The 15,541-nt window shown below is 37.2% G+C and overlaps 1 protein-coding gene across 1 annotated transcript in view; it reads right to left on the bottom strand.

Moving 5' to 3' along the window:
* Positions 1–14,181: 14,181 nt before the first annotated feature.
* Positions 14,182–15,541, bottom strand: part of LOC131627061 (uncharacterized) — a 35,896-nt gene continuing 34,536 nt past the window's right edge. Inside the window, exons 2-3 of the mRNA XM_058897898.1 lie at positions 14,555–15,242; positions 14,182–14,444 (exon numbers count right to left, since the gene is read on the bottom strand). Coding sequence (XP_058753881.1) covers positions 14,182–14,444; positions 14,555–15,242 — 951 coding nt within the window. The remainder of the gene's footprint in view (positions 14,445–14,554; positions 15,243–15,541) is intronic.

The raw sequence follows: 15,541 nt of genomic DNA, 5'->3' as shown, positions 1-15,541 counted from the left end.
GGTACAAAAGTGTATTTACTATATAAAGGAGTATACGATCTTTTGAACTTGTTGGGATCAACCGCAAAAGTCACTTTTGGTTGTAGAGCCTTGTCTAACTTGGCTTTTAGATCTCTCACATCTTTTTGCCAAATGTGACATGTCTCACAACCAAACCATGATGTAGGATCTATTTCAACTTTGTCCTTTTGAATGTCTAGCATAGATTGTTTTAAAGCTTCCATATCCCTTTCGGTTTTCTCAACTTTTGATTCAAGATATGAAAATATTTTCTTATTTGAGGCCAAAAGTTTGAAAGCTTTAATTGCATCTCTATGTAATTCTTCAAAAGCAAGTTTTAGTTGAGAATGAGATACCTTATCTACTAGTTCAGGTTTAAGATGACTTACAGCTTTCTTTTTCTTGTTTTGATGAGCCATGAAGCATAGGTTTGCTGATTCTTCTTCATCGCTTGACGAGCTTTCACTAGATGAATCACTTTCCCATGCCATGTAAGCTCTTTTAGATTTGTTATGACCTTTGCTTTGGTTCTTCTCCTTTTCTTTCTTAAGGTATGGACAATCCGGTTTGTAGTGACCGGCTTTCCCACAATTGAAGCAAAGACCTTTGATCTTTCCTTTGTTGTCGTCATCTTGTTTGAACATGTTTGATTGCTTTCTATAGTTGACCAATCCTTTGTCGGAATGTTTTGCTCCATTTTTCTTTAGATATTTGTTGTATCTTCGCACAAACAGTCCCATTTCCTCATCATCGGAGTCTTCGTCATCACTTGTGTCACTATCCTTTGGCTCTCGTTTTGAGGTCTTGGAGCTCGAAGCTTTTAGAGCTATTGACTTCTTCTCTACCTCTTTCTCCATGTTCTTTTCTTTCTTTGTCCTCTTCTCATGCATGTCAAGGCATTTAAGATGCTGTTCATGTTCCTCTAGTTTACCAAAGAGAGTGGTAATGTCTAAAGTGTTGAGATCATTTGCTTCCTTAATTGCTGTAACTTTGGGCTGCCATTCCATGTTCAAACACCTTAAGATTTTGTTAGTTGCAACTGCATTGGAAACAGGTCTATCAAGAGAATTTAATCGATTTTTCAGGTGAACGAATCTTTTCTGCATGCTTTCGATGGTTTCACCATCTTCCATGTGGAAAAGTTCGAACTCTTGAGTTAACGTATTGATCCTAGCTAGTTTGACATCATCCGTTCCCTCGTGGGCAACTTGCAATGTGTCCCACATAGCTTTAGCTGATCTACAATGGGAAACGCGATAGTATTCATCAACTCCTAGAGCTGAGATTAGAATGTTTCTCGCTTTCCAATCGTATGCATATTTCTTTTCATCTTCAGCATTCCAAGTATCTTCTGGTTTTGGAACAACTGCACCAGCTGCATTTGTCATAGTGATCTGAAATGGACCATTGACAATAGCTGTCCAGATGTTCCTATCAATTGCATTGATATGGACACACATACAATCCTTCCAATAGCCGTAGTTTTCTCCGTTGAAAACTGGAGCTCTATTATGAGCCCCTTTAGGTCCAGAAGCCATCTTTCCAATAAGTGTTTCACGTAGCACGGAATAAACCAGAGCTCTTGATGCCACTTGTTAGACGCTGGCCTAAAGATCTAGAGGGGGGGGGGGTGAATAGATCTCTCTAAGTTTTTACGGATTTTTCTACTGACTCGAGCGAAAGCGGTTCTGAATCGACTTGCGTCTATTCCGGACCGCTATTGCAAAGGTCGTATGTGTTTCAAACCAAAAAGTAAGTGGAATTGATGGTGAAGTAATATGATGGCTAACCAATACGTTTAACAACTGAAAACCAATTAACTTCTAGATTGACAACTTTGATTTGCAATGCAGTAAGATTGGATTAAGCAAAAACACAAACACTTGGTGATACGTTCAAATTGATAGTGATTCAAGTTGTGGTGAATTGTGATGTTTGTGCAGAACTTTAATTCACAATTTTAACACTTGAATCGTTGATCAATTTGCACTTATAACCAATTATGAACCGAAAGTAAAAGAGAAAGTAAAAGCGACAAGAACACGATATTTGTTTAGGCAGTTCATCGATCGTCCTCGCTACGACTACGTCTGCCCCCAATTCCAAATTGAAATTGGGTAATCTTTCATTAATGTTGAAAGTAGTATATACAAAGAAGATAACAAAGCGATAAACGATAAACCAATTATGTCGATCCTTTGAATCTTCTTCCCCCTTAATCTTGAGCCAGATCAAGGTTATCCAAGAGCTTCACTTTGATTCCCTTCTGCAGTGTCTTGATTCCTTGAACTCCCCGTTCCTCAATCGTTACACTCAGCCGAATCCTCAATGAACGCCTCTTGATAAAAACCCCCAAGAACCACCCGTCGTGGAGGACAAAACCTGCAGATTTTATTCACCAACAAACCCCACAAACCTTCACCCACTAGGAATCTTCAATTCCGTTCCATGGACGTTATCGAACTCATCACTAACCCGCAACGCAAGAATGATTATGTGTAATTGTGTTGGAGGTGATGAAGAACGAAGATGAGAAGCGTTTGTGTATCTTTCAGTCGTTGGTCTTGCTTGAATAATTACCCTTGCACAATATATATGTTTGCATAACAGTTAGAACCAAGAAAAACTGATTTTTGAACTTTCTTGATCAGTTAGGTCGACCACTTGTAGTGCTTAGGTCGACCTAACAGAGCTTGCAGAATTTTGCTCCCAGTTAGGTCGACCTGTTGAAGGAGTAGGTCGACCAGAATCCTCTTCTGATGCATTCTGGGGACATTTTCACAGATTAGGTCGACCTAGTTGATGTGTAGATCGACCTAACAGGCTGGTATGTAGAATTCATCAATTTAGGTCGACCTAAATGATGTGTGAGTCGACCTAGCAGGGATATATGAATTTTTCTCCATTTTAGGTCGACCTGGGTTGATGGTAGGTCGACCTAACTGCTGTTTTTCTGCATTCTTCTTGTTTTGCTTGTGTTGAGGCAACCTATAAACATATAAACATAATGGGTTGACCTATGAGAGATCAATGCTTGCTTTTCTTTAAGTTTTCTGCTTCCGTCTTGTTGTTTGAATGCTTATTTGAGTTTGCCATGAATCAAAAAAACATCTTTGAGTGTAATCTTGTATTCACATAAAGGTCCTTAAGCTCCGACTCACCTACAGATATCCACACGAACCTCTCTCATGCAAAAGAGGCATGCAAACACCCATAGAGGCCTAACTTAAGCGTGAACTCTCATATTGACCAATCCCAAGCATGCACAAGGGAGGTCGCCATGACTATGCCACTCCTATCTTAAGGTGCACTCGAATCCGGGTATAGGATTCATCTTCCATTCAAATACCCAATTGAAAGGTAAAGCGATCAAAACAAACAATTTATTAAAGTGAACTAAACTCTAAGGTAACCCCTCTTTTTAAGTATCCCCAGCAGAGTCGCCAGTTCTGTAATACGGTGAACTGACTTTATTTGAAATGTGCGGATAGGAAGAGTCGCCACCGACTTTTATTTTATCCAATTGGAAAGGCAAAAAGAACAGGAAAGACCTTTGAAAGATTTTGAGTTCGGGGGTAGGTTATACAAAGGGAAGGTGTAAGGCACCCTTTGCATCCATGGTTATCCATGGGATCTTAATTGCTTAGCTCACTTGTTTGTTTTGAAAAGTGTCGTGTGTGAATAGTAAAAAGATTTCGTTAAGGACTTTAGATTGTAAATAAGCGTAGCCTTGTTTTGAATTTGTTTTGGAAAGAGAGGTGTGAAAAGTATTTTGAATCTGTTTGAATTGTGAGCAAGCAATTTGAGAACTACCTACCCTAAGTTAGTCTTTCGTGTTCTTTAAGTCTTTCGGGCGAAAGGGTCTATCCATACCATGAGAGGGCAGGAAGTCTTTCAATTGGATGTGTGGGTCATCGAGAATAATCGTTCGCCACAAAACTGTCCCTACGATAAAGAGGGCAGGTAGTCTAAGGGAAGGATATAATAGTCATTAATCTTTTTAGGCATCATGCGAGGATACCTTAGCAATTGGGACAGTTACTTTTATAAGGCAACCTCGAGGGAGTTTCAATAACTTTGAAGGCAACATTGCTTTAGGTATCCTCGGAATCGAGGGGCTTTGACTATTTAGTACAATTAAAGGCAACAGGCAACAATAAGGCAACAGGCAACAAGAAGGGTTACCCTAAAGGTATGTGGGTGCACGATCATGTGGTTAACTTCAATGACATTTATCTTGTAATTTAGGTGATCTACATTCAATTCATGGTTATCATTCCCTAAATTACTAACCACGCAGTTAATATCATACGGAAATTAAAAGCGGAAAGATGAAAGTCCTACGCTATTACAATAAACACCTGCGGGGATGGGGGAAATTAAAGGCAAAAACCCTTATGGGGTACAGAAAAAATAAAGGTGCATTTTCGAATAAAATCCTTATGGGGTACAGAAAAAATAAAGGCGCATCTTCGAATGCCTTGATCTTCCTCGAACATTGACTCTGAACATCTGAGAATTAAACAGGAAAATAATAGGGAAATGAGTGTATGGGAAATTCTTGGCATTGAAAACAAACCTCAATTTAACCTCTAGGCAAAAATCAAAATAAGAGGTAAAATAATTTAAATAATAAAAAAAGAAGGATCAGAACTTAGCTTTTCAATTGCCCTGGCGCGTAGTCGGAAGATTTATGATTAATCCTGAAAATCAGCCACGAAGGACGTTAGTGCATGAATGATCCATAAACCCTAAAAAGGTTTACAAACCTTACCCTTAAACCAAAGGTTTATTCAAGAAAACTGATTGTGACCTACAGGGTTTGTAAGGCTTAAAAAATGCATTGGTGTATAACACCTACCATTGACAGTGATTAGTTATCATGCATAAAATCAGGGTTTAAGGCATTCAATTAACCCAAAAAATAATATTAGCCTAAAAAACAATTATTTTAATGTTATGAGAAAAGTCGGGTTTTCGATTAAAAAAGTGGTGATTATAATTTTACTATGTAAAAAATAATTTATTAAGATAAGTAAAAAATATAAATGATAATAACTATAATAGAAAAGAAAAATAAGGAAATTAAAATAGAAATATTCATGTAATTAAAATAAAAGGAAATTGAGAAACTTAGCTCTGATCCAGTGTGTGTGCTTCATAGAGGTCCATGGTGGTCCTGCAGCTTCCTAGGACGTCAGATCTGCACGGCTGGGCATCTGATGGTGAGAATGAGAAGGCGCACCGTAGACTTATGCTGATCACGCGTCCTGGATCTATAAGATCAACCTAGCAAAACAGTTATAAAAATCTGCAAGAGGCAGGGTTCGAACCCTTGCCCTTGCCTATCAAGACCTTCATACGCTTCCTTTTTCCAACTGAGCCACCCAATTGATTTGTACAGGTAATAGCTGAAAACAAAAATAAATGAAAACGTGTAATAAATGGCCAAGAGTCAAACGTGGGATCCACCTGAAGTGATGGTGACCAATCGCGATAAGAGAGAGGCAGAGATTTCGTTGACTGGCCAATGAGAGGGTTGGGTCACTCCACGCGTGATGGTCAAGATTTCTACCATTACTGTTCATCATCTTCTCCATGTTACCTGCGGAAATTCATGCGATTTTTCCCATGGATTTACCTGCGAATTTCGCAACGATTTCTGGAAATTCTGAAAACCTGCAAATACGATTCAGACAGACACATGTAGCGAGCCAGGTCTACTATTTAACAAGTTATGAATTGGATGGGACCATCGTTTTGGTCTGGAAAGGGTTGTATCATGCAAACCGAACCAAGAGAGCTCCTTGCCCTAACCATTGTGTTTCTCTTGTTGTGCGTTAAAGCTTCCATTTAAGGAATCAAATCTCCTCTAAAATATGACATAAACTCAAACAAACAGTCAAATCCCATTAAAACATACGAATACGTGCAATACAAAAATTAAGAGATATGGATGAACATGAGCAATGTAGTATGAGTATTTACGTGACATGGGACTCATGCTTTAGTTCTTGCTTACCCTTTGATACCTTGTGAATAAATTGGGACGGTTTGTATGGCTAGATGATGGTTGCAACTTGTGATACGACTTCACACACTTTTTGAGATTTTTTGTAAGTTGGAACCCTAGCTTGTTCTCCTAATTTTCGTCCCTCCTCTTGTATGGATGGCTTGGAGTATTTATAAGGTTTAGAATTAGGTCAAGAGTTGCTTGGAAAATAAGTTTGATTAGTAAGAGAAAGATTGGAGAAAATTTGATTGAAAATTGATATTGAATCTTTCTATTTTTGCCCAATATTGATTCCATTTGTTTCAACTATTATTTGATCAATTTAAGAGAATATATTTGATTGAAAAATCAAAGCAAATAATATTTCACATTTATTTTACTATTTTATATAATTTATTTATGATTTAAAGTGATAAAAACCATAAAATAATTAATAAAATAATAAAAATAACATGACTCTTGTTTAGGGGCGTGCATGGGCTTAAGGTAAGGATTGGATGAAAAGAACATAGGCCCATTTAGAAATATTTGGAGTTTTGGACCTTTTCTTTTCATGTGCACCCTTGAAAATCAGTGAACTTTTACACCTTGCCATTTCCTCATACTTCAATATTTTTCCAAGTTCTTGGATTTTTTAGAAACCTTAGAGAGTCCTCTAACCAGTGTCTTTTTTCTCATATCAAAATGATTTTCCATGCTCCTTGTGTGTCCTTTTGAAAAAAGTGGCTTTTTGTTGACTTTTGAAAAGGACCTATAATGTTTTGGTCCATATCTCTCAAATGGAGCATTTTTAGACTTGGCATGTGAGAGACAAATTTGTAGAGAATTCAATTTCCTTAAAAACGAGTTTTGGATAGGAAATTTTTGATGTTCCATGTAGGAGTTATGGCTGGTCAAAGTTCAGTTGACTTTCTCCTATGAAAACCCTAGTTTTGGAAACTTTTGAATTGTTGATTTCTGATCTTTCCTTGATGAACCATGATCAACCCTTGATCAAATGGTGAATGATACTTCAATATAAGGATGTTGACAAAAAATCAGGAGTTTTGACTGTACTTTGACCACAGTTGACTTTTAGGTCAAATTAGTCGACTGTTGACTTTCTGAGCTATTAAGTGATCAATCTTTTGAATTGATGTCTGAAATTTGTCATGGAGATAGTGTGGGGTATCATAGACCATATGGGATGTCTTGGAGCCTTTGGTTCATTGATTTTCCCTCAGAACAACAAAACCCTACTTCTTTGAACCTTGTTTAGGAGAGGGTGTCCTGGAACTTTGTGTATTAATTTGATTTTGAATAGGAGAAATAGTATGGGCAAATTTTGGGGTATGACACAACTCACTCTGAGTGGAATTATAATAAGACTCGTAGGCGATGTAATTCCCCTCTGGTCTTAAATATAATTCCCACGCTTAGGTTTAACAATAATTTATATATCCCAAAAGAAATGCGATAAAATAATAAATATTCAAATATTTAATTAAATTGCGATAAATAAATGAATTGCTGTGAATAAATTAAATTGCAAATAAATAAATAAATAAATGAAATTTAAATATTTAACTATAGAAATCTAAATCCTAGAAATTGTAAATAAATATATAAATGAAAATTTAAATATTTAAAATACGAAAAACCTAAAACCAAGATATTGTAAATAAATAGATAAATAAAAATTTAAATATTTAATATAATAAAAAAGGAAAACCTAAATCCTAATCCGAACCCTAATTTAGGCAAATTAGCCAAACCCTAATAGCTAACCACAAACCTAAATAATTTTCCAAACCTAAACCCTGCCAAAACCTATAGGAGCATAATAGTTCACCATTATAGTTATCCCCAGCAGAGTCGCCAGCTGTAGCAACCTGCCCTAAAAATTAAGTTTTTAGAGTCGCCACCTATTCTACCAAGGCGAATAGGAAACCTTGCGCTGTTAAGAGATTCGGGGTAAGTTATTATAATCAGGTCGAGGGAAGGTGTTAGGCACCCTCAACCCTTTCCTAAGGTTTGATCTTAAAATAAAGGTTTATGGCTAAAATATTTAGGATAATATCTAAAGAAGTAAAAAGGGCGATTTGAACTGAATGGAGGTTTTAGGGGAGGGGACTCGCCTTGGTTATCCAAGTGCCTACGTATCTCCTTAGGGAGAATCAGAGTCAATGTAGTTCGGGCACAGGGTTGTACGCCTTAGAATTAGTATGAGGTTGTTTGAAGGCTTTTTGAATGGCCTATCTTAGTTTTGAAATACGAAGTTCGAAGGTATTTTGAATTACCTTATCATAGTTTTGAACATCGCAGTGTTGAAGAGATGAAAATCTGTAGTGTCGTGGTTTAGTGTGTTTTAGATTTGGGCGTACAACCCTGATTTGATATGTCACTGTTAGATGCGATGATCAGTAGATTTGATCATTATAGCTAACGGATTAATGGGGGCATTGCTGGTTACTCTGATCAATAGATTCGATCGTCGCGGGCAGCAAATTGAATGTATTTTAGATTTGTAATATTTTTTATCTCTCGTCTAATGCGACTAATAGATTTAGTCGGGTCGAGAAGAGAATTAATTAAGGGTTAGTGTTTTCTTTGCCAAATGGGCAGTGGGATTGGGCAAACCCTAATGCATATAACCTTTATAGGTTTTTTGTGATTTTTGTAATTTAAATGATTAAATCAATTAAATCGAATAGTCGAAATAATCGAATAATCGAAGGAAATATTATAATCCTAAAGCCTAATCCTAATTTTATTATACTAATCTAAATTGAAATTGACTAAATTAAGCTAACTATTAATCTAAACAATTAATATAATACAATAAATAATTATATAGATAAACCTGGTTATAATCTTGTGTGGCACACCTCTGAGACCCTATGATGCACCTTCAGCCTTGCTTACGTTAGATCTGGATTGTAGAGAGATCCTGTGGCATAGAGGTGAGGGCGTATGATGGTCCTCAGGGGGTGCGCAGCGCCTGATTTGAGAGTTGATCCTAACAAACAAATTAAGAAAAAAATGCACATGACCTAGGGATCGAACCCAGGTCTCTTTGGTCCATTGCCATGCACTTTAGCCGTCTGTGCCAAATCTCCATGCTGATTACAAAACATCTAAAAAATAATAAATATAAAATATAAACGTTAATGGACAAAGTCAACAAACTGCACGCGTGGGCCCCAGTGATCCTATGGAGAACCAATCAGAGTGGGAGAGAAGTCTGAATATAGTTGACTGACCAATGGTGACCCAGCGCGCGCAGACCACAGCCAATGCGTTTTGAATGGACCATTTATCCTCTGCCACGTGTTCCGGTCGGCTTCTCTGATTCTCCCAAATCCGACATGTAAAAATCTAGCAAGTAAAAGACGGGGAAGGACCCTACCCACCTAGTTCGAGGGCCACGAATCCATTGGTGGACTTATTTCGGGCTTATTTGACCTGTACAATGAGATATAGGCGAAGCAAGGTAATACAGTGCAACAATGGTGGGCTGCGATTCCCACGCGAAGCTTCTGATCCAATCGTCCAGAATCACGCAAAAGGCTTACATAAACTTTATCAAATGTTAGTATGATATAGAATACACTTAAAATCAAGGATTGGAACTTTCAGACCTTACCAATCAGTGTAATCTTAGTGGCGATGCCTGGAGATGTTGCTGACCTTAAATCCGATCGTAAAAGACTCCTGAGCACTTAGGGAAGATGATGCACAGTCTGGAATTCCTTGATCTCTGCCGTGTATAGAGATATTTTATGCCCTAGTTTCTTTCAAGCTTTGGAATCATGGAAACCCTAGTCTTTTATCCTAATTTCGTCCCCCCTCTCCTTCTGAATCTTTAGAATATATATGGGGTCTCTTTGGGGGTTGCAAGTGTGAAAAAATCCAAAATTGGCTTGAGAAATATTTGATTGAGAATTTGATTTTAATTCTTTCTAAAAATGGCTTAAACCTAATCTTTTCTCACCAATCCTATTTTCCAACAATATATTTGATACTTGGATGACTTAAACTTGATTAAAAAAATAGATTCTTGATTTAAATAAAATTATTCCATATTTTATGTATTTTATAAGTATTTAAATGAATAAATATTCAAATAAATAATATAAATATTAAAAAATTAAATAATTAGTCTAGGAGTCCATATGAAGCTCAAAGTCATATTAAGAACCCAAAAGTAAGGCCCATTGGTCAAGAAAACCAAAATCACTTAGTTAGGGTTATATGTATTTCTCCAAAATTGACCAACTCCTAAGCTTTGTATCTCCTTCAATTTTAATCATATGAATGCATTCTAGGACTGTTTAGAAAGCTTGATGAGTCCTTTAAAACCTCCTTTTGGTTTCACCTAAATTGGAGCTTCCATGCTCAAGTTATGAGCTTTGACTCAAAAGGCGTGTTTTGTTGACTTTTTGGAGGACCTATAATCTCTTTGACCATATCTCTCAAATGATGCCTTTTTTGATTTTGGGCCCAACATCAAAGCTGTAGAGAATGAAATTTCCTTGAGAATAGGCTTTGGTTGGACAATTTCTGACAAACCATGTGAGAGTTATGACCAGTCAAAGTTGAGTTGACTTTTTAGTTAAAAAACCCTGATTTGAACCTTTGATTAGGAGAGAGTGACTTGAGTTTAACCATCGAGCCTTGAACCCTTGAAGATGAAATAAGACGGGCAAATTTTGGGGTATGACAAACGGACGCATACCTTCAAGTCTGAAGTTTGATCTTTTTATAGAGCTTGGTATGTTACCGTTGGAATCTAGCCGTTTAGATTTGTTTGAATGTTGCTTTGAATGCTTCATCTAGATCGAGCCTCTTGTGACATGTGTTGTTCTTGGCAGAACCTTATCCTCAACATGATGCTCATAGTTGATGGCGTGTTTCTTTGGTTAAGCTTGCCTTTCTGATGCGCTGCATGTGGCTTGCTTCTTCAATCAACCTTGGGAGTTGTTCCATTTAATGTTGCAACCGTTTTGCTTATGATGATGTTTCTAACGGCTTCCCATTTGATTCTAAGCTTTGTATTTTATTCAATTTGTATGCTGAGTTGTAGATTCTTCAATGGTTCATGAGTGACTCTTTTGTTTGTTTGCGTTTTGTATGTCATTGCGTTACTCTATCAAAACTTCTGATCTTCTATTCATGTGACCTTCTTGTTGTAACGGATCTTCGGATGTTGCAAGGCTTCTTGTAACTGATTTTTCTTGTTCATTTCCTTTGAAGCTTCTGATGTACTTTCTGATTTTGTGCTTGTTGTATATGAACGTTGATATTTCTGTTTAACTCTTTGAAGATTGTCTTGTTGAAATCTAGCTCCTTGTGATACTGTTGTAGTTGTATGTTCTTCTGAGTGGGCTTGTTTTACATATTCTTAATCAGAACATTTGATGAATTTTGGCTTCTTCAATCTCTTGGATGTTTGATTCTTCTTTCATATCTGAGCTAGTTTATGATGTAATCATTGTACTCTTTTTCTGATGAATCATGTATAAGGCTTATAGCATAGTATCTGCACACTAAATGAAACCATTAGTAATAAAATTGTTACTTACAAAATATATGCTTGCTATCATCAAAACCATATTCTGAACAAAGATTCTCAATCTTGTTCTAACATACACTGTGTGACTTAATCAGAACTTCTGAGTGAATTTCTCCATAAGAGGAATTAGTTCTCGAGTTCTTCAATCTTTTTCACCCGATCACACCTTTCAGAAGTGAGAGCATGCTTAGGCCCTACAAGTCCAACAAATCTCCAGATATCATCGTTCATGATTAGTTCTGACAGTGCTCTCCCATATGGAATGTGGAAGTGGTCTTGATTTCTGGATATCCTATGGTGTCCTTAAGATGGTTGAAGATTATTTTAGGAAGATTGATCCTATAGTGATGTGTTAGAAGAAATACAAACACTCGATCATCATGAGTTATGACATTCCTTGTTTGCATCCTAGGACGAAGATTTGTCAGGGAGAATTTGAACTAGATTTTAGGTTAAGGGAAGAGATGTTCAGGATTATTTGGTTTATAAGGAACAAAGTCATCAAATAGGGTTCTGAAAGATTTTACTAATCTTAAGTCAGATTGAAACTCTTCAACAGTGACTCCAAATGAGACACATCTTGTGGCTTTGACAACCGAAGGTATGGTAACAGAGATGGGAGGTTTGAAGATTTCGGAGAGGATGGTATTTCCATCATCACTGATTCTGGAAAATTTCCAGAATTCTTTTACCAACACAGGAAAAACATAACCTCGAACCATTGTGAAATAGTTTTCCCAGTACTAGGTTTGAGAGCTTCGAATTAATTCCCTTGCACTATCCATAAAGGAAGCAAAATTAGGATCCTTTTCAGAGATGATCTTTAGGTAGTTTACATCTCCACGGTAGGTTATGGCAGACAATATTTTGATGAGTATGAAAAGGATTTGGAAGGAAAATAAGAAAGATAGGTGCAGTGGTTTGGTAGATGAAGATGTTTTGGTGAGACCTATTTGGATCTAAGGTTAGTATATGAAGAAAAATGATGAGGGAACGTCAGTCATGATATGACAAGATACTGATGCACACTTAAGAGTTTTAGTCTTTTCTTATTAACTAGTGAGCATACATGAGCAGACAAGAGATACTGACATACATTAGTGTTGGAGTTAATTTTAGTTTGACCTAGACTTAATCACGAGAAGTATGTTTAGTTAATAAATATGAAGTTAAAGCTAATTTAAGGTTATAGTGCATGTATGGGGAATAGGACAGACGGTAGAGTAAGTGGCAATGAGTACTAGATGAAAATTCTAGTAACACACGCTCGATGTCAAACTGGATGTTATGACATCCACAATTACGCAGCACAGATAGTAATAACAGAACAACATAAAAACAATAAAGAACACACAAAATTGTTTACCCAATTCGGTTCAAACAACCTACTCTGGGGGCTACCAAGCCAGGGATGAAGTCCACTATTAGTAGTATCAATTCAAAGCTAAACTCCCCCGTTTACAACTTCTCACTTAATCACTACCCAATGACCCTTCTACCTAGGTTCTCCCTAGATATGGAATATCTCCATTCCACTCCCCCTCAATCACAGCAGTGATTACACATAAACATATAACAATTACAGAGAGAAGACACTCTTCAAAAACACACCTTGATCTGCTTAAAAGATTAAATCAAGAGACACACACTCGTCCTTAAAAGCTTAGAGTGACATTAACCATACACAAACTATTCTAACGCAATCATCAAGGACAATTGCTTGGATCACACAAGACAGCTACTGAACAACAGTTCTTCACAATACAAAACCTTCTGTCTGCGTTCCAAAATAGGATTGCAGTCCTTTTATATGCATTCTTGGGCCTTGGGATTTTTAAGAAACAAATTAGGGTCAACCAAGTTAACCTAATTCACACGCCATCTGTCTGTTAAAAAATATGTTGTCAGCAAGATCTTCTGGACGAAATATTCAGCACTCAATAAAAGGTTTCCTAAAATGATAATTGAGATAAATCAAGAAACACAATTAATAAATAATAACAGCTCCTGCTGTCACACACGGATGTCATGACATCGATCATGACATTCACTACAAAACCTGTATTAGCTTCACACATATGCAACCTGCATAATACAATATCAACCATGTATGTTTTACCATTAATGCAGCCAACATGAAAACACCTTCAATCTCCCCCTTTGGAATTTTTTTGGCTAAAACAACCTGTCACACCATACCAGAGAATACTTGCAGCGGAAACAAGATAACCAAAACACAATAAAAACAAGCTAATACACAACAGACAACATACATCACTAGTATGTACATAGTGCTTAAACAAACCAGCCACAAGAATAGCATAAGCACAATCAGATCAACACAACAATAAGCAAATTAATATTGTTGATCACACACAACCACCATTCTTGTTGTTCTGGGGTGCATGTATTACTTGTGACATGTATTACTTCTCCCCCTGTTTGGCCACAAAAGTTGCCAAAGCCAACAGAAGTGTCTTCTCCCCCTCACAAAGTTTTAAATAGGTTCAACAAAAACTTAAACTGAACTAAATCAAATGAAATAGACAGAGCTAAATCAAAGAGAACGAAACAAACAAAAACAAAACAAAAACGAACAAGACTCCAACTTCAATTACTGCCCAGATTCAGACCCACTTGAGGTGTCTGAAGAACTTTCTTTCTCAGAGCCATCATCAAGACTAGCACTTTCTTCTTCCACTTCTTTAGTATCTGCAAATTCCTCATTCTCATCCATTTTCAGAGTACGTATCATTTTTTCAAGAGACGTCTTTCTAGATTCCAGCTCTTTGCAAGTCTCTTTAAGCATTGCTATGACTTCTGCTTTGCTGGTTGATGCTCCAGATTTGGAAGTGTCAGCTGATGTTATGACAACGTCTGGAACATGTTTACCCTGAAACAATTTATAATGGAAGGCCAAGGGACTTTCTCTCTTGCACACTACATCCTGTTCATTAAGAATGTTTGGATACTGATCCAGAGTATACCACACAGGAGGGATGGAAACGTAATTGGACCCTTAATACTAAAGCTTCCAGCAAGCTTCATGGTTTGGTCAAAGATATATGTTCCATAATCAAACTTTGCCTTTGTCCCTACAGCATATATAAATCTCCCAAGTACAGTTGAAATAGTGGACTTGTGATTTGTTGGCACCCAATTAGATGCTCCTATCTTGTAAAGCATTGCATACTTGATGCTCTGCTTACTTGCAGTTAGCTTCTCTTTTAGAGGCCAGCTATTTACTTTCTTGGCAGTGATCACTTGACAAACTTTGTTGTCTGTTACTTCAAGCTCAGTTTGAGCTTCATCTGTTCTTTCCAAGAAATTATTAATCACAGACGGAGAGAATGAGATACACTTACCTCTCACAAACACTTTTCTGAAGTCCACACTTCTGCTGTTGCCACATTCTTCAGATAAGTTCACCACAAACTCTTTAACCAGCTTGTCATAACACTTGGGAAGTTTGCAGACAGTTTTCAGTAGTCCAGCTTCTTGAATTAGCTCTAAGACCTGCTTGTTCTCAAGGGCATTTGGAGCCAACTCCCTTTCAATAGCCAATCTCTTTTGAAGCACATATTTCCACCTGTTGGCACTAAAGGCATAGTGGAATGACACATTATCAATAGGAACTTCAGGAATACTAGCAGCAAGCTTGCTGGTTGTAGACTTCTTCCTTGATGGGATGTCAGGAACATTTACTTTAACATCATGTGGTTGTCGTTTTTTTTACCTCCCCGTTTCACTTGGGAGGACGACATGCTAGACCATTCACGCGAAATTTGGAAGGAGAATGCGCCCGTGGTGGGAGGAATTTTATTTCAGTTCTTCCTACGATATCACACGAACTTTCTTATTTGTCCTACGAGTAGGAAAGGGGAAAAAAGATCTCAACTAAACCCTAGGAGTTTGCTAAGTGTGGGGATTTCACCTAGACTAGAAATTCTGGAGTCCGGGAGGTCGGTTATACA

Source organism: Vicia villosa, unplaced genomic scaffold (genome assembly GCF_029867415.1).
Source record: "Vicia villosa cultivar HV-30 ecotype Madison, WI unplaced genomic scaffold, Vvil1.0 ctg.000348F_1_1, whole genome shotgun sequence".
Taxonomy (NCBI): domain Eukaryota; kingdom Viridiplantae; phylum Streptophyta; class Magnoliopsida; order Fabales; family Fabaceae; genus Vicia; species Vicia villosa.
This window is presented reverse-complemented; position numbering and strand designations above follow the sequence as displayed.